Source organism: Heloderma suspectum, chromosome 5 (genome assembly GCF_057233095.1).
Source record: "Heloderma suspectum isolate Gila_16-S chromosome 5, 16-S_ref, whole genome shotgun sequence".
NCBI classification, from domain to species: Eukaryota; Metazoa; Chordata; class Lepidosauria; order Squamata; family Helodermatidae; genus Heloderma; species Heloderma suspectum.
In genome coordinates, this window is record NC_139462.1 from 131,790,906 (window position 1) to 131,810,662 (window position 19,757).

A 19,757-nucleotide genomic window follows, 5' to 3' on the forward strand; every position below is an offset into this window, starting at 1 on the left:
GAGCCTACACAAGTATAGCACACTCTCCACTGCAGACCTTTGCCCTTCAACAGATGCAGGTAGCAGGGCCAGCAACATAGCAGATGGCTCTAGTTAGTGTGTCCTCACTCAACAAGTGCAATACTTTGGGAAGAGGCTGCAAGTCAGTGGCTGAGTATATGATTTACGTGCAGAAGGTCTCAGGTTCAATCTTCAGCATGTGAAGACAGGGAAGAGCCCTAGAGAGCTGCTGCCAGTCAGTGTCGACAATACTGGGCTAGATGGAACAATTGTCTGACTCAGTATAAGGTACCTTCCACTCCCCCCCACCCCCCCCATCACATCAAGAGGAAGAGAATGCTTGGATAGCACTTCAGTTAACACTAACTGGAGTTCACTCCTAACCCAGATTGGTAACATTCACACTCTGGTTTTCAAATCCCAGGTTAGACAGGGACCATGGTTAATGTTTACCATGGGCAATGCACACATAATACCAAAGCATAGTTAAGGCTGGTAGGGTAAATTCAGGGCCAATTCACATGCAAGAAGGGAGAGAGCAGACAATTCTACAGCTCGTAGAGTACTACAGTGGGAATGTTACATCTGAACAGGCTTTACATGTATTCTTTAAGGCAGAGCTTTCCGAATTGTGTGCCGCGACACATTAGTGTGTCAGCAGCAGTGTGTAGGTGTGTCATGCGAAATGCAGAAAATTGTGCGGAAGGGCACCGCGGAGCTCCCTTACTCACGTTTGCTTCCCTTGGCCCCTCCCCCGGAACTTCCTAAAGCAGCTAATGTTAAAGCAGCTTAGCTGCTAAGGCTTAGGTGCTTTAACATTAGCTGCTTTAGGATCATGTGGCGTCTTGACATAGGACGCACGTGATTGGCGGTGTTGGAGCGGTACGGCAAGGAGTGTGGTAACGCTGGCTGCATGAGAAGTGTGGAGAATTCGAAGTTAGCGGAGCAATCAGTCGAGCAATTTGCAATCAGCTCAGGCGAGAGGCTTCCCTGCATCCTCGGTGTGGCTGCAGGGCAGCGGGGGAGAACAATGGCCCGCTGGACGCCCCCAGAGCAGGGAGGGCTGCGCCGGGCAGGCGAGGAGCTTTGAGCCTGCGCTCCCCGGAAAGGTAGAGGCATGGGGGGAAGAGAGGGGAAGGGAGGCACTGCCCTGGGAACAGAGCTCGGCCGACACTGACGCGGAGAAGTGGCAGCGGCCACCAGCCCTGCGTGGTTTCGGGCGTGCCCTTCACAGACTTCTGCACCGCGCTGCCAGGACAAAGTAACATGCAGGTGGAAATGTCACCTGGGATTGCACCGAGCAGGCCGTCTGCCATCTTGGCCAGTCGGAATGGGGCTCAGTTGATTTCTGCCATTTATTTTTATTTTTACTCTGCTGTAATCGTGGATTAACCACCCACTGGCAGTGTACCACCGAAGAGTGCTGGAACTGGACTCTGGACACAGGCATTGCAAATATTTACAGCAGTACTGCCTTGTAGTGAGACACATATATTTACACCATTTTGTTGGACTTTTGCTTCTCTATGTGTTTTTGCAGCTGAGCTCCTACCAGGACCTATGTGTCCTAACATGTATTGTAAATACTTTAGTTAATTTTGTTTATTTTTCACATTTTCTCCTGGTCCTGATTCCTATCTTTATCTCACTTTATCACTGTGAGAGTGGAGCGCAGGTGCTGTTATTTTCATAAGAAAAAACAGAGAAAGATAAGCACTAAAAACAGTCCTGTTATTTTCATATTTACTTAATGCTAAAACCTAGAAATAAATTTGCATAGCTTTATTCATTAAGTTGAATTACCCGTAAAATGGATACCTTTCTAATTAAGAAAAGGAAAGCTGGTGAAGATGACGTTTGCAACGAACAAAATATAGCCACTATAGAGGAAGCTACGCAAGAATCAACTGTTGAACAGTCTGTATTAGTACGTAAGAAGTGTAAAGGAGCAATTTCCAAGCCTCGTTTATACAGTAAAGATTATATGAAACTGGGGTTCACATTTTCTGGTAATGAAAACAATCCTTGTCCCCAGTGCTTAGTTTGTGGGGATATACTTGCAAATGAAAGTATGGTACCAAATAAATTAAAGCGTCATTTTACCTCAAAACACTGTCATTTGTCAGAAAAACCAGTAGAATACTTCATTGAGCTTTCAGAATCTATAAAGAAGCAGTCTGCATCATACACAAAGACAATGAAGACATCAGAGAAAGCTCAAAAGGCAAGTTACTTGGTTGCTCAAATAATTGCCAAAAACAACGACCCACACGCTATTGCCGAAACCACCAGAAAGGAATCTTGCTGTGCTACTGTTCGAACAAAGTTTGGGCCCGAATTTGAGATAGAAGTTAATAAAATCCCTTTGGCAGATAACACAATCGGAAGACGTATTCAAGACATGTCTGATGACATTAAGTAGCAAATGAAGGATATTTTTCAAGACGATAATATGATCTTTACATTGCAATTAGATGAAGCAACAGATGCCAGTGGGTTAGCACAATTATTGGTTTTTATATGTTTCGTTCATACTGACAGAATTATTGAGCAATTCTTGTGTTGTCTAGAACTTCCAATGAGAACTAGAGGTGAAGATATATTTAAAACTTTTGATTGCTTCATGAAGGAAAATAATTTGCAATGGTTAAATTGTGTGGGAATGAAAGAAGAGAATGAAAATATTCATTTCAAGAGAATGAAAATATTATAATTACTCATTGCTTTTTACATCGCGAAGCACTAGTCGCGCAAACCATTGGAAATGAATTAAGAAAAGTTTTGGACAAAGTGGTTCAAATGGTCAATTACATTAAAAGTAGACCTCTTCAATCAAGATTATTTGCTCATATTTGTGAAGACATGGGGGCAAGGTTTAAAAAGCTTCTACTACACACAGAAGTTCGTTAGCTCTCAAGAGGTCGAATGCTTTGTCGTGTATACGAATTGAGGGAAATGATGCTTAAACTTTTTGAGGAAAATCAGCAAAATGAATTCTGCGATCTAATTCAAAGCAAACTTTGGTGCACAAAATTGGCATATCTTGCTGACATATTTGAACATCTGAATAAAATAAACACCAGTATGCAAGGAAAAGGAGAAAATATATTAACAGCGGTAGATAAAATTTGTGCTATGAGAGACAAAATAGCAATTTGGAAAAGGAAAGTGAAAGAAGGAAATTTTGAAATGTTTTCCAAAACTGCTGAGTGCCAGCTAAAATATGATATCAGCTCGCTAATTGTTGACCATTTAACATTGCTTGGAGAGAAAGTTCATCATTACTTCCCAAATGTTGAAATCCAAGACTATGATTGGATCAGAAATCCATTTCTTTCAACTGCAATGAGGAATTTTTCACTTATTGAAGAAGAATTAGCTGACATAAAAAATGATTGAAATCTGTTAATGATGCATGAACAGGGTGACTTAGCTTTTGGATTCGCATTTCAAAAATGCATCCAAACATAGCTAAAAAAGTGAAAAAAATTCTTCTGCAGTTTTGTACTACATACATTTGTGAAGTATCCTTTTCAACGATGGCAAACTTAAAGACACTGAAACGTGGAAGCTTAAAAATGCTTGATGACGAAATGCGAGTGTCTTTATCTAATATTCCACCAAATATTGAAAAGCTGTGTTCATCCCACCAACCTCATACATCCCATTAAAATGGTAAGTAGTTATTGGTGTTATTTAACTTTTTTAAATTCTTGCACATATTTACATACTGTTACTCATAAATGACAACAATGTAGGTTATTATCTTACAAATCATATATTTTTAAAAATATAAATGAAAGGTTTTCATGAGATATGTTGTATCCCCATACATTTCGTTATTACAATTTATGTATGTGTCCGGATCTCTTATAACGGATTAGTTTAACTTCCGGTTTGCTAGTAAAACTGAATTACCGTGTCACAAAATGATGCATGTCCAGAAAGTGTGTCACCAACATGAAAAGTTTGGAAAGCTCTGCTTTAAGGAGTCAGCAGCACTGTGGGACAATGATCACAGCAATGTTCCATTCAGAAAAATGTGATGGGATACATATAAATACAAGAGTGAAGGTGTCCTGATGGGAAATTTCTGATTAGCAATCAGATTAGTAGGAAGCAAGTATAGCAAAGGACAAAAACGGCAGAGACAAGCACTGTGAGGGTTGTATAAATAAAAGGAGATGACTGTCTCAAATACCAGTTCTAGCCTGCAATCCTATACACACTTCTCTTGGATTAAGTCCCACTGCACTCAATGAGACTTACTTCTGAGTAACCATGTACAGGATTATGCTGCCAGTGTCAGATAATATTTCTCATTTAGTAGCACCTATTTGCTCAAAATACTTAACTACAGGATGAACAACATTATTGGTATAAAACATAACAAGTATACTGAGAAATGCAATAGTAAAACATACATAAAGTCCAAGATGGAACATGACCTTAGGACTATTTGAAACAAAGAAAACCAAAGCTGAGCAATTCTTGCTGTTGGCAGCCATCATCATAGCTTGAAGTCTACAGTACAGCTTGAGACATTACCAAGAAGGGATTAAAATCACTACAAAGTTAAGAGAACATAAACTGTGTAATATGCACAAATATGAAAGTGGTAGGTAAACATACTGATTGCTTTTGAGTTGAGTATAACCTGTTCCGTCTTGGATTTGATATGCCACTCAATAAATCAGTCAAATACTCCAGGAAGCCATGATGCTTGAAGCACTGGCATGCTGCTTAACTTATCACAACTTTAAAAATTGCTATTACTGTACTTTAATTTCATTTTAAACAAAATAACTAGACTCACCCTGGTTTTCCAATATAAAAGCCAAAGATAAAAATTGTTCACATTTATAGAAACCTTACCTAATATTGTTAAAGTTGTAATAGTCTATATTTTTGTAAAACAATGAAAGTAATTTACTTTTTGTAATTAACATAAAATATCAAACCTAATAGTGACATATTTAATTGTTATAATAAAGTTAATGCTTTAAAAGTACCTGACCATTATTTGACCAATATCTGATGGGTCAATTGACCAAATCTTTTTTGACCATCCAGTGCCCAATCCTATTCGGCTGTTTCACACATCACACTCCAATTCCTGGGTTGTTGAACCCAGAAATGGTAGGAATGAGGAAAGCAACAAATGCACTGCCTCCTGCGAACTTGTTGTTTCTGCTTTCAATTAGCAACCCAGGAATTACAGCATGATGTGCGAACCGAGTCATTCTGTCATCCTAGGCATACTCAATACTAGGGAACATGAGATACCTGTTGCTTCTGACAAAACATAGGGGAACAGAACTAGCAAGAGAGAAAGATGTCAGGCCTCAAGTGAATCTGGAAATGACGCCCTGGAAATCCTTCTCTATACTGCTGATAGGTAAGGCTCTCTGTGTGTGTGCGTGCGCGTGTCTTTAGGCCCACCCTGCAGCTTCAGCACAAGTCCTAAGTATACTCAAGAAGAAAGCAAGCCTGGAGAAGCAACTCACTCAGATGCCTGCCTTCCAAAGGAGGCTTACCATTGTATCTCTGCATCAGAAGTGGATGACTGATCATCTTATCGTCTGCAGAATTACCCATCCCTCCAGGAAGCTCATTGGAAGGAGGCAAGGGCCAGATCAGAGCTGCAGCTGAGCGGCTTCCTCTGAATGCAGACACTTCGATTAATTTTATTTCACTGAGGCACACTTAACATTTCTCCCGCAGGGCACACCGTTTGGGAATCTCTGCTGCCCTAACTCCCTGATGGAAAGAGGGCCTCAGGAGCAGTACAAGAATGGCGCACTCTGCACCTGCTCACAGGCACCATTTCCTCTTACTTCGTATCGTCTAAAAACAAGCGTCCGTAGCACCGTAAAGTCTAACAAATTACGGAATTTCGTATCTTCCAGGAGTTGAGACCTGGCACTGAAAACAGATATGGGGGGAGGGCTGAGCCTGCTGCCCCCCCGTAGTAAAACCGCCCTATGCGATATACCCCTTTTGTTACCCTTGTTTCCCTCGTATGGAGATTTAGATTGTAAGTTCCTCGGGGGTGGGGGCCGCGCTGCCCCCAAAACATGCCCACCGAGCTTCCCCGCCGAAAAATAATGCCCCCGTCATTTCCGCCGTACACACGAGAGCCGCGCCGTCTCTTCCCCGCGGCCCCGGCTCTCCGCAGTGCGGGGCGGCATGAAGGCGGCAGGCAGGTTCCCGCGCGCGTTACTTCAGACCGGCTTCCCTCCAGCAAGGCCCCGCCTGGCGGGCCTGCCTGGCTCCATAGAGGCCCGCGTCGCGAAAGCTGCTGCGGCTCCCGCCGCCGCCTCTTCCTCCTCCCCGCCTCACCTGCTGGGGCCGCCAGTCTCCGCGAGTCGCTGCCTCTTCGTCCTCACCGTGGCTGCTGCGGGCCGCTCCGTAGGCCTGGGAGGGGGCGGGCGGCAGTTCAGAGCGGGCGCTCCGGGGGATGAAAAAGCAGGAACAGGGAGCAGCGAGGAGCCGGCATAGGAGGAGGCGGAGAGAGCGCGCTGCCGACGGGCCAGCTAGCCTGCCCCGCCCCGGATGGAGGAGGGAGGCCGAGGCCGTCGCTCGAGGCCGACCAATGCTGGAGCCACGACGCGAGCAGCCGCTTTTCCTTCCCTGACAGGCGCCCTCAGAAGGCAGCCTCTCGGGCGCCGCGTCTTCTCAGCCCGGTCGCGCCGTCGTCCGGTCTGGTAGTAATCTCGGGGGTTTGAAAAATATTTTCTATTCTCGGCCTGCAGAAAAGCTTTGCAGTAGTAACAGGAACAGTCTAATAATGATTTTCCAGAGGACTTCGTAGTGCCCAAAGCGCTTCGCTTTCTCTCGGCACAATCCTCAAGGTAGGACAAGTTAGAAATGTTTCTAAGGGTGCAGTCCTACAGTCATGTAAAAAAGAAAGTACACCCTCTTTGAGTTCTATGGTTTTACGTATCAGGACATAATAAAAATCATCTGGTCCTAGCAGGTCTTAAAATCAGGTAAATACAACCTCAGATGAACAACAACACATGACATATCACACCGTGTCATTATTTTTTTACAGAAATAAAGCCAAAATGGAGAAGCCATGTGTGAAAAACTAAGTACACCCTTACTGCTTCCATAGGTATGAAGAGGCTAAGTAGCAGCCAGGTGCTGGAAATCAAATGCCCTTGATTAGTTGATCATCAGCAAGTGTGTTGTTGTTCAGTCGTGTCCGACTCTTCAGGACCCCATGGACCATAGCACGCCAGGCCTTCCTGTCCTCCACTCTCTCCCGGAGTGTGCTCAAGTTCATATTCATTGCATCGGTGATGCTATCTAGCCGTCTCATCCTCTGCCGTCCCCTTCTCCTTTTGCCTTCAATCTTTCCCAGCATCACGGTCTTTTCCAGTGACTTTTCGTATTTGGTGGCCAAAATATTGGAGCTTCAGCTTCATTATCTGAGCTTCCAATGAGCACTCAGGGTTGATTTCCTTTAGGATGGACTGATTTGACCTCCTTGCAGTCCAGGGGACTTGTAAGAGTCTTCTCTAGCACCACAATTCGAAAGCATCAATTCTTCGGCGCTCAGCCTTCCTTACAGTCCAGCTCTCACAGCCATATGCTACTACGGGGAAACCATAGGTTTGATTATGCAGACCTTTGTCGGCAAGGTGATGTCTCTGCTTCTTACTATGCTGTCTAGATTTGCCATAGCTTTCCTCCCAAGGAGCAAGCGTCTTAATTTCTTGGCTACAGTCACCGTCTGCGGTGATCTTGGAGCCCAAGAAAATAAAATCTGTCACTGCTGCCATTTCTTCCCCTTCCATATGCCAGGAAGTGATGGGGCCAGATGCCATGATCTTAGTTTTTTTAATGTTGAGTTTCAAACCAGCTTTTGCACTCTCCACTTTCACCCTCAACAAGAGGCTCTTTAGATCCTCTTCGCTTTCTGCCATTAGGGTGGTATCGTCTGCGTATCTGAGATTGTTGATAATTCTCCCGACAATCTTAATTCTGACCTGTGATTCATCCAACCCGGCGTTTCTCATGATGTACTCTGCATATAAGTTAAATAAGCAGGGCAACAATATGCAGCCTTGTCGTACTCCTTTCCCAATTTTGAACCAATCAGTTGTTCCATGTCCGGTTCTTACTGTTGCTTCTTGACCCTCGTACAGGTTTCTCAGGAGACAGGTAAGGTGGTCTGGTACTCCCATCTCTTTCAGAATTTGCCACAGTTTGTTGTGATCCACACAATCAAAGGCTTTAGCGTAGTCAATGAAGCAGAAATAGACTTTTTCTGGAATTCTCTTGCTTTCTCCATGATCCAGCGAACGTTGGCAATTTGATCTCTAGTTCCTCTGTCTCTTCGGAACCCAGCTTGTACTTCTGGTAGTTCTCGGTTTGCATACTGCTGAAGCCTAGCTTGTAGGATTTTGAGCATCACCTTGCTGGCATGTGAAATGAACACAATTGTACAGTAGTTTGAACAGTCTTTGGCATTGCCCTTCTTTGGAATTGGAATGTAAACTGACTGTCTTGTGGCCTCTGTTGAATGCTCCAAATTTGTTGGCGTATTGAGTGCAGCACTTTAACAGCATAATCTTTTAGCATCTTAAATAGCTCAGCTGGAATACTGTCATCTCCACTAGCTTTGTTGTTAGTAATGCTTCCTAAGGCCCACTTGACTTCCCTCTCTAGGATGTCCAGCTCAAGTTCAGTGACTGCACTATCATGGCTATCAGGGACATTAAGATCTTTCCTGTATAGTTCTTCTGTGTATTCTTGCCACCTCTTCTTAATCTCATCTGACCACCTCTATAAAAGCTGAAGTCTCAGGAGTTTGCTGGTCTCGAGCATTCAGGTGTGTATATAATGCCAAAGAGTAAAGACATCAGCAATGATCTTAGAGAAGCAATTGTTGCTGCCCATCAATCTGGGAAGGGTTATAAGGCCATTTCCAAACAATTTGAAGTCCATCATTCTACAGTGGGGAAGATTATTCACAAGCGGAAAACATTCAAGACAGTTGCCAGTCTTCCCAGGAGTGGACGTCCCAACAAATTCACCCCAAGGGCAGACTGTGCAATGCTCAGAGAAATTGCAAAACATCCAAGAGTTACATCTCAGACTCTACAGGCCTCAGTTAGCATGTTCAATGTTAAAGTTGAACAGTACAATTAGAAAAAGATTGAACAAGTATGGTTTGTTTGGAAGGGTCGCCAGGAGAAAGCCTCTTCTATCTAAAAACATGGCAGCACGGCTTAGGTTTGCAAAGTTGCGTCTGAACAAATCACAAGACTTCTGGAACAATGTCCTTTGGACAGACGAGACCAAAGTGGAGATGTTTGGCCATAATGCACAGCGCCACGTTTGCCGAAAACCAAACACAGCATATCAGCACAAACATCTCATACCAACTGTCAAGCACTGTGGTGGAGGGGTGATGATTTGGGCTTGTTTTGCAGCCACAGGACCTGGGCACCTTGCAGTCATTGAGTCAACCATGACCTCCTCTGTATACCAGAGCATTCTAGAGTCAAATGTGAGGCCATCTGTCCAACAGCTAAATCTGTCCAAAAGCTTGGCCGAAATTGGATCATGCAACAGGACATTGATCCCAAGCACACCAGCAAATCTACAACAGAATGGCTGAAAAAGAAAAGAATCAAGGTGTTGCAATGGCCCTGTCAAAGTCCAGACCTCAACCCGATTGAAATGCTGTGGCAGGACCTTAAGAGAGCTGTGCATAAACAAATGCCCACAAACCTCGATGAACTGAAGCAATGTTGTAAAGAAGAGTGGGCCAAAATTCCTGCACGATGTGAGAGACTGATAAAGTCATACAGAAAACGATTACTTCAAGTTATTGCTGCTAAAGGTGGTTCTACAAGCTATTGAATCATAAGGTGTACTTAGTTTTTCACACATGGCTTCTCCATTTTGGCTTTATTTCTGTAAAATCAATAATGACACGGTGTAATATGTCATGTGTTGTTGTTCATCTGAGGTTGTATTTACCTGATTTTAAGACCTGCTAGGACCAGATGATTTTTATTATGTCCTGATATGTAAAACCATAGAACTCAAAGAGGGTGTACTTTCTTTTTCACATGACTGTATGCATGGTTAGGAAAAAAAAGTCCTACAACTCCCAGCATTCCTCCTACCTTTTTTTCTGTTTAACCATGCGTAGGATTGCACCCTAATTCTCGCACCCCCACCCCATTATCGTCAGTGAAAAAAAACTTTGCACAACTCTCCACTATATCTTGGTAATGCTGTCAACAATCCCCAGGGAGGACAAGGTAGAAATGCTGGGTGGGGAATGCTGGGAGTTGTGGGACTTTTTTCCGTCTAAACATGCATAGGATTGCACCCTAATTCTCTCTTTCCCCCACCCCCCAGTATCTCCAGTGAAGTAATGTAAGAAAAACTTTGAACACTTTCTCGAAAAGCTGACCTCGTTCAAAAGACTCTGGGACAGAAACTTGTCCTTTGCTTGTTACTGCTGCAAAAAGTGTTTCCATTGCCTACTCAAAATCTTGTCTACTTTTTGGCCATGTCTTGGGCAATAAAAGAAAACATGCAAAACCCTCCGAAGCCTGAGTGTTGTCTCTCTCAGGCAGCCTTCCCCCACCTGGTGGCCTCTAGATATATTGGACTACAGCTCTCAGCATCCCTCATCCAGCCATGATGGAAACTACTGAGCCTTGGGAACAAGGAAGCTTTGTAGTGCCTGAAGTTGGCTGACTAAACTCTAGGAAGCATCCCCCTAACACAGGGTTATTTATATATTTTCTATGTATATAAATAACATGTGAAGATCCATGTTGGATCAGACCAAGGTCCATCTAGTCCAGCATTCTGTTCACACAGTGGCCAAACAACTGCACATGAGAAACCCACCAGTAGGACAACAACACCCTCCTGCCCATGTTCCCCACAACTGGTGTACATGGGTATACTGCCTCTGATATTGGAAGTAGCATATAGCCAACAGGACTAGTAGCCATTGATAGCCTTCTGCTCCATGAATTTGTCCAATCCCCTTTTAAAGCCAACCAAATTGGTGGCCATCACTACATTTAGTGGTAGTGGATTCCATAGTTTAACGATGCGCTGTATGAAGTGCTTCCTTTTATCTGTAGTGAATCTCCCACCAATCACCTTCATGGGATGACCCCAGATTCTGATATTAGGAGAGAGGGAGAAAAATGTATCCCTATTCACTTTCTCCACACCATGCATAATTTTGTACACCTCTAACATGTCTCCCCTCACTCACCTTTTCTCTAAGCTAAACGGTCCCAACGGCTAGACAGCCATAGGATATCTATGTTTTCTGGGAACCGACCTCGGAGCCCGCACTCCAAGGTCAGTTCCTGGAGAACCAACCTTCCCCCGCTTCTCGCTGCCTCGCAGACAGCACGGAAAAGCTCCGCGCTCACAAGAGGAGTGCAGAGCAGCCGAAATGGGGCGTTCCAAGGGGCGTTCTGGGGCGGGGAGGGCAGAAATGCCGGTACAATACATCCAATGTGTCATCCAGCAGCCTCCTCCCCCGCTTTGCCGTCCCACAGCTAGACAGCCAAAATCAGAGGAAGAATCGATTTCGGCTGTCTAGCCGAAAATGCAGAGCAGGAGAAGCTCGGAGGGAACGATCCCCTCCATGCTTCTCCTGCCCTGCATTGGATAGGCGGTCACCTCCAAGTTCGGAGGCAGCTGCCTATCTGCATAGGATTGCGCCCTTAGTTGCTCTTTTCTGCTTTTTCCAATTCTACAATATCCTTTTTGGGTGTGGGACCAGAACTGAACACAGTATTCCAAATGTGGTTGCACCATAGACTTGTACAAGGAGAGTTCTTGGCAGTTTTATTTTAGGAAAGGAATCCTAAATGCCATTATAAAGCTTGACATTCTAATCATTCGAAAATCAAGAAAATTTGTTCCAATCATATGAAATTTGACAGGGTACGTGGTAAGCACTATGAGTGGACAATTTTTAAAAATCTATTAAGAAGTGGCTGAAACACAGCAGTTTAATTTTTTCCCATTTATTTACATGCAGATTTCTCCTGTCTGTTACCATCTGTATGTACCCAAAGCATACTTTCAATTTTTCCTTTTGCCAGTGTAATTCAAAGAGTTTGCAGAGGGCCCAACCTGCCTGGTTTGGAAAATCAACTGTGTATTCATAAAAACATGAGGTTTTAAAGTTCTCATTTACATCAGTCATTTAGTAAAAGTAAGTCATATTGTAATGCATAGTCATGCCAGATTGACTCCTCCTCAGGGGGATTCTCTTCCTGAAAGAAAGATGGGCACTGCCAGTCTAAGGAGGCTTGCAGCTGCTGAAGCCAGCAAGTCTGGTAAGGGTGTGTGTGAGCAGTGGGGCTGTTCGTACATAACGGTGGCAAATTAGGGTTAATTAACCCATGGTTTGCAACAGCATGTACCGAGTGTGTTCCAGCCTTTTTGAATATTTAACCCCTATTGGGCTGATTGGGATCTACATGATGTCCAAACCAGGACAGTATAGATTAATTGTGGGTTAAGCATAAGAACATAAGAAGAGCCATGCTGGATCAGACCAAGGGTCCATCTAGTCCAGAATTCTGTTCACACAGTGGCCAACCAGCTGTCGATGGGAAACCCATAAGCAGGACATGAATGCAGGACCACCTTCCCGCCCACATTCCCCACCAACTGGTGTACATAGGCATAGTGCCTCTGGTACTGGAGGTAACACATAGCCCTCAAGCCTAGTAGCCATTGGTAGACTTTTCCAGGAATTTGTCTAACTTTTAGAGCCATCCAAATTGGTGGCCATCACCACATCTTGTGGTAGTGAATTAAATAACCTAATTACTAAATTGTAGGTTAGCTGTGGGATTTTTAACCCATGGTTAACCTATAGTGTCTGGGTTTGGGCTTCACATAGCAATCCCCAATCAGGGGATAAATATTCAAAATGGCTGCAGAATGCACCTGGCACACACCAAATCAAATCCATTAATTATCCTGCGATTTGCCACCATTATGTGCAAGCCAGGTTACTCTGTGAAGTGCTTTGGTATATGTGGGAGTTTGTGTGAAGGGGATTGGGACTGAAAGGCCAAAGGAAAGTAAGGATACATGTGGCTAAGTGACCACAATATGTAGACTAGAATTAATTTATTGGTTACATGGGGTCCCTTAACTTACAATTTTCGTGCTTTTTGTTACAAGTGGATTTGTAAGTGCCCTAACATTTTTGTTAAACTAAAGATTTTTTTTAATCCTAGAATTATATGTATTTGTTGCAATTTAACCTGTTGCATTCCTAACTCTCTGTGACAGGCACTTACTCTGTAGTAAATGTTGTTAAGGATTGTAGTCTGAATTTATGGATATTTACTCAGAAGTAAGTCCTATTATATCCAGTTGGGCTAATTCCGAGGGAAGTGTAAAGTCAGGCTGCATATGTGAAAGCACCCTTAGTGGACAAGCTACTAGCATTATTTACTAGAATGTATGACATGAAAATGGGTGGCTATGAACATTCTATTAACCGATCAAAATTAAACATCAACATTCACCAAAGAAAACCAAGAACTTTTAAAATATACATTTAATAATACTTGAAACATGTTAAAATGTTTACATTGCTTTCTCACCAGTTACAGTAATGATATTAATTTAAGCTCTGTATAAATTAACACGGACACCGAGTAAACATAAAAGCAGGCTGATCAGCACATTAATGATATATGAAGAACTCCATTGGGTTGATCGGTGGGTTTGGTAGGGACTGCACATAATACAGCAGATCAGGGAACAAGCTTTTGAGTTCCAGATTGAAACCAAAAGGTGGGGTCAAACTTGGACAATACTGGTCAACGTGTAAGGTAGACGTGGCTGTATGTCATTTCTATTTCAGCTTACTCCCTCTGGGGATCCCCTGAGTTAAAATTTCTAAGATTCTGCTGTCAACAAAAGTTGGTGAGGATGGCAGCACAGGACAGTAGTTCCAGTGCATACATAAGATTTTACCTGGGTTTAGAATTTGGAAGAATGTGGTAGTGAATTAAATAACCTAACTACTAAATTGTAGTAGGAATTGCACATGCCTCCTTTCCTCTCTGTTGCAGATTCTCTCTCTCTCTCTCACTCACACACACACACACACAAACACACACACACAAATTGCTGTGTGATAAACTTGGTTTGATGGTAAATACAACCACCATAACTTTGGTTAAAATGAACTCGCATTTTCTTAAACTCACTTTGAAAGCCTTTTTTTTAATTGGGATGCGGAGCATATCTGATCCCATGTTCCACGCCGATGATCTTTCTGGAGACTGTGAGTTGTTCCCTTCTTTTGGCCCATATCAGAGATGTGAACTGTAAAGATACTCAAGTGTTACTTGCAGAATCAGATCCAAAACCTCATTCTGGTATTGGGAGGATGATGGTGTTGATAAAGAGTCTGCCTCAGAATCTTCTTCTAGATGAAGTGTGTGGCATAGCGGAATTATTTAAAAGGCAAGTATCTTCCGAAAGTGGAACAAGTGTCCTAATGGATTTTCTCCAACCTTAAAAATCTTAAGTCATATTTCTTCATTTGCTAGAATACAAAGATACATAACTCAAAAAAATCAGAATAGAAATACCACAGTTTAAGCTAAGCAGGGTCAGCCCTGGTTAGTACTTGCATGGGAGACTGCCTGGGAATCAGGCTTCCTGCAATGAGCAGGGGGTTGGACTCAATGGTTTTGTAGGCCCCTTCCAACCTGTGCCTAAAAAATCTAAAGGTTTTAAAAAAAAATTATCACCACAAACAATATGTGAAATGTGTTTGAAAATTGTTTTCAAGGACAGCGAGGAGGTTTTGGCTTCTACAACTCATCAAGTGTGAGCATATGTATCTGAACCAGAGGATGTGGAACTGAGTGAAAGGGAAGCCACAGATAAGGCCATAAAAAGATAGCTTTGTAGAGACCTTCAGCAATTAATGTTGCAGTCATGAAGTTGGTAAGATTTCCCATATAAATCCTCTGTAACCATACCATCATCCTGTGACTTATTCAAGATGCAGGGAAGTAGCAAAGGTGGACTTGTGTAAAGCTTCAACAGGATATTTTTTCCAAAGAGTGTTCTCTGTTTGCATCTTTTTAGGCTCAAATCCATAACTTGAGTAGAAAGCCTATCAGTCTTTGTGCTTGTTTTCATATTTAATTGCCATCAGCAGGCAAGTCAAAAACTGCCACAATATGTAAACAGAAAGCAGTTTCATGAATGATTAGTAGCAAGAGGTATGAAGAATGATGAATGACCAAACAAAGAAAAGGTTATGTGGTGAGAGTTTTCTTCCTCCATTTCATCCTAAAGATGAAGGGGTTCTTTCTTCTGAGCTCCTTTCTTTCATTTTTCAATGAACTTGTATTGAATGATTAGCACCAATACACAGCAGGCAGCTCTTCAACTTTCCAAATATATTGGACTGAGAAAGACCGTATTTGAAGTGACTTTAAAATGATCTTATAACATGAAATTCAAAAATAAGCTATGCTTCTCTGAAACTATTCTTCACTGAAATCATCCAGATAATAATGAAAATGTTCAGTAGTCTAAAGGGGAGAAAATGATTCTTTTCTCACCCCAAGTTAACTGAAGCCAACAATATTCTCTGTAGCTCCATCTAGGTTTTGCCTGTAACATTGCTTACAATTACTTTTTCTATTCTTTTATAAGCTTTAATCCCTGGAGTGTTTTAGGGTGAAGGCAACTGTAAACAGTTTTAGAACAGCAGGGCAGCTTTGGAAGCATGTTCAGTGCTTTTAGTCTGAATCTACCGATTCTGGCCCGGGGCTGAGCCCTGGAAAGACCAGTTCCGCAAGTTGGCAGCAGAAGCCAACTGTGCACCGTACTAATTGGACAGCATCCATGATGTAACCAAGAAACCTCCCTACCTTGTATACCAAGAATGGTTTTAAACTGTAAAAAATTCTGGATTGTTTATTAATAAGAGCAAAAATGTACAGCAATTAAAAAAATAAATGTGGACAGTACACCTGAAACTATGGGAGAAGAGGCAAATGCCTAAAGTGGCATTTGATTTGCTGGCATGCATGTTCTGTAATTTTAGTTGCAAAGCCAGAAGGAAGCTAGGCTTGCAGCTTTCATGGCTTGGGAGTAAGTTCTCTTTTTATATATATTATACCCATCTTCAGCCTTAAGTTCTTTTTCATGTTTTCCTTATGCTTTTCCATTGATCCTTATGTCTCCCTCAAAAAAACCCTAAGTCTGAGTTTGAAGTAGTGATGAAGGTGGGAAGGAGCTGACAGAAATAGAGTACAGGCAGAACTGTACGGAGTCCCAGGAAAACATGGAATCTACTGTGCATTACTGTGCATAGAGTTCCAGTAAAACATTATAGGAATTAAAAAAAAAAAATTGCTGTCACTACTGGTTGCAAGTGTCCAGAAATCTTACAATAACATTTCTAATATAGTAATGTAAGTGCTGCAGCAAAAGCTACTGTTTACATCTTTATGGGTATAAGGCAAATAGGAATCTAGCAATGGTACCACATTATAAAATTATGGATAACAGCTGAATGCCTTGCAATAAAAGGCTGCTGCTTTCTGCTTTCTTTAATATAGCCACAAGAAAGTTAATACACTCCATCTCTAGAGATAGGCAAATCTTCGTGCAGTCCACTTCAAGCTGTCCACCTCATCAAGGAGTGCCGTACCATTAACAGCTTCTTGGTGGCTGAAGGCAATGATATAGCCTTCTGTGTCTGGAGTTGGAGTATCTTCAGCTAACACACAATCTTGAAGGGGAAGGGAGGGGAAAATAGAAAACAACTGGAGAGTGAAAGGAATAATTCAAGCTATGCAAGGCAGAGTTACTCTCATTTCATGGGGAAAGCATATCTTACTATGGGAAAATAAATACATCAATAGGTTTTTTTGTCCGTTTAAAAGCTTTTCCCATTACTTTCTTCTTAACATTCTAGAGCAATGTCGATGACTTTGGAAATAAGGCAGATGCTGTCATACAGACTCGTACTTTTGTGCAAGTTACGAATAAGTGTGACTTACACACTACCTAAGTAGTATGGAACATATGCAACCTTTGCATCAGAGCCCAGTATATTTAGTAATCCAGTCCCGAAAGTAAGTCACTCTTGTGTAGACTCCAGGCTTATTTGGCTTAGCACACTCATCCCCCCAGCTCACGATGCCAACAAGATACCACATGCTTCTTATATCAGGTGTAACCAATGGGCCTCCGGAGTCACCCTAGAGGAAGAAAAATATAATTTTAAACATGAAGAACATAAAATATTTTTACTTCAGTGGCAACAGGATACTTAAAGGGGCAGCATTAAGTTGAAATCTACTGAAATTAAGCCAGTGTTGAAAGTAGCTTCAGGCTTATACTTGCAGCCCTGAGTGAGGAAAGACACAGAAGCAATTACTCTGTGTGTATTCCCTGCTGCATCAGTAACTGGGCACACACAAAGGGGCAGTGCATGCAGTTCCCAAAGCTGGGTCTCTGTTTATCTAGTATTTGGAAATGCATTTCACAACAGTGGACAAGGAATCATATATGAAGTGCTAAATACCAGTTGATGAGTGGACTGAATACTGGTGTTACCACCCTGCACACTGTGAGGAGGGCAGAGGCTGCATTCAGGTCCCACCCCTCTCCAAGCAGGTAACCTGTGTGATAAGCTCTGATAGAGTCAGCCATCCGCTGGATGCGAGGTGCATGCAGGAACACACGTGCAAGGGCATTCAAGCAATTCACTGCGTCATTTGTACATCTCTGGATCAGAATCAGTGAGAAAAAAACTGCAAACTCAATAGTTGTAGGATATATTTCTACATACTTTTTACAGGAAACTTTAGTCACGGGGTGGTTACTTATGTGGTGACATGTGGTCCAATGTGGTGAAATAGAATATACCCATGGGTAAGCATCTTTTATTTTTTCAACAGGAAAATATACATGGTTATACCTCTGCTTCATCCCATAGGGCCATCTTTATAAAATATACTGTCTTGAAGGGGGTAGATTAAAGAAAAAAGCAAGGCCTAGCTCACAATCCGCAGAAGAGAAAGTTCTAAACACTATTGTTAGTGAAGCTGGCAGAAACGGACTGGGTGAGAAGGTGCAAACCCTCTCCTGCGCATGTTGGGTTGAGTCTTTGTGCCCAACATGTTGTTTTAGTTCTAGAAGGTTCTGACAGTTACTCTGCTGAGTCACAGAGAACCCAAATGCAAGTCTATGAAAAGGAATGCTTAGTTAAGGTGTGTAGAAATGTATCTTCCTACTGGAATAGTGCAGCTTTTTCTACTGCAGGGCAAGCTGTGCTTCCCCCACCTTCACTCATGTAATGGCACAAATTCTTGGCTCTGAATTCAGTGCTGCTTTTTGCTGTCCTACCATGATTTAGGCAGGCGTTTAACTTAAAAAAAAATGTCAAGTGCCCAGCCTGTTCATCTGGTTAAATGTTTGTTCAGTGCCTTTGGCTTTCTTTTAATTGATTTTTTTTTTACTTGAAGCATTGCTCCGGGCACGGGGAGGAGTGGCTTTATGATTCCTGCACGGTACAGTCAGCATCTGTATAGCTGGCTTCTTTTGAAGACAGGAAGAAAAGATCGCTCCTGAGCTCAGTTGTCTGAGGAAGAATGACCAGAAATGGATGAGTGAGGATCCACAGCAGGCTCCTAACTAAAGCAATATATGTCTCAATTATAGATACATTATATAGTAAGATATGATGGCTTTATATATCATGTATAATAATGATAATGAGAGTAGTTATTCAATTTTAAATCAGTTTTCTGTGGCACTGTTTGGATGAGGTCTAACAACTTGAAGTTTTAAACTTGTCTGGAATGTCCTTCACCAGATAAAACTAGGTGTGTACAACCTGCTTTACCACATACAATATCACAATCTGCACCTGTGTGTTTTGTGGGGAGAAGACTGTAAAGTACATTCCTCACCACGGGTTGAACTGCGTTATTTAGGAGAATATTTGGAATAGGTTTCTACTAGGGATGAGCCAAAATTCTCCCTTCAAAATTTTCCCCCTTCATTGCTGCCATGGTCAGTTTTGCAGAGTTCTCTTGGCACCTGGTAGCCACCATTTTTCTCCCAGAAGTCCCCTGGGAATAATGCCACATCATCACTTCCAGATGGATTCTGTTGGGCGCTGTGATGGTGCTTCTGCTTCCTGCCATCAGTAAGGCTGCCCCCATTTTGTCACCCAGGAATTAGATTATGAACACAACTTCAACCAACAGATTATAGTTTCTCATGGCAATAGCAACAAGAGCATTTCTTTGAGAGGGCTTCCCCCCCTCTTTTTCCCCTCGTGGCTATGGCATAAGAGCAAAAATAAATTGTGGATTGTAATCATTTTAGTTCCTGCTGAGCGCTACTTGGTTTCAGACTGTTACTCTGCGGGGATCCTTTTTATATATTTCTTTGTTTATTGTCTTTATTATTTCTTGTATTTTGTTTTACTTGGTTTCAGACTGTTACTCTGCGGGGATCCTTTTTATATATTTCTTTGTTTACTGTCTTTATTATTTCTTGTATTTTGTTTTATGTTTCGTTATGGCCAATGGCTGAAATAAACTAAAATTAACTTTTACTGCTGAAACTTCAGATTTTTTTTTTCCAGTATGAAATGAAACAGGGCTATAAAGTTCCTATCAGAAACGATGGAGGTGTGGTGGCAAGTAACACAAGACTGAAAAACAATGTATGTA

At 42.3% G+C, this 19,757-nt stretch overlaps 2 protein-coding genes and 1 long non-coding RNA gene across 4 annotated transcripts in view; 1 reads left to right on the top strand and 2 right to left on the bottom strand.

The window, feature by feature from the left end:
• Nucleotides 1-6,557, bottom strand: part of UBA6 (ubiquitin like modifier activating enzyme 6) — a 93,650-nt gene extending 87,093 nt beyond the window's left edge. The window contains exon 1 of one of the 2 annotated variants that reach the window (XM_084857501.1): nt 6,343-6,557. The gene's annotated coding sequence lies outside the window, so the exon portion shown is untranslated. The other variant, XM_084857500.1, reaches the window with a different exon arrangement.
• LOC146344504 (uncharacterized) lies at nt 6,479-19,645 on the top strand. Its single transcript, XR_014792230.1, has 3 exons — nt 6,479-6,854; nt 14,837-14,994; nt 18,540-19,645. It is a non-coding gene; the product is annotated as an uncharacterized LOC146344504 (long non-coding RNA).
• Nucleotides 16,869-19,757, bottom strand: part of LOC146344505 (transmembrane protease serine 11E-like) — a 43,133-nt gene continuing 40,244 nt past the window's right edge. Inside the window, exon 8 of the mRNA XM_084857504.1 lies at nt 16,869-17,270. Coding sequence (XP_084713630.1) covers nt 17,109-17,270 — 162 coding nt within the window. The 3' untranslated portion in view covers nt 16,869-17,108. The remainder of the gene's footprint in view (nt 17,271-19,757) is intronic.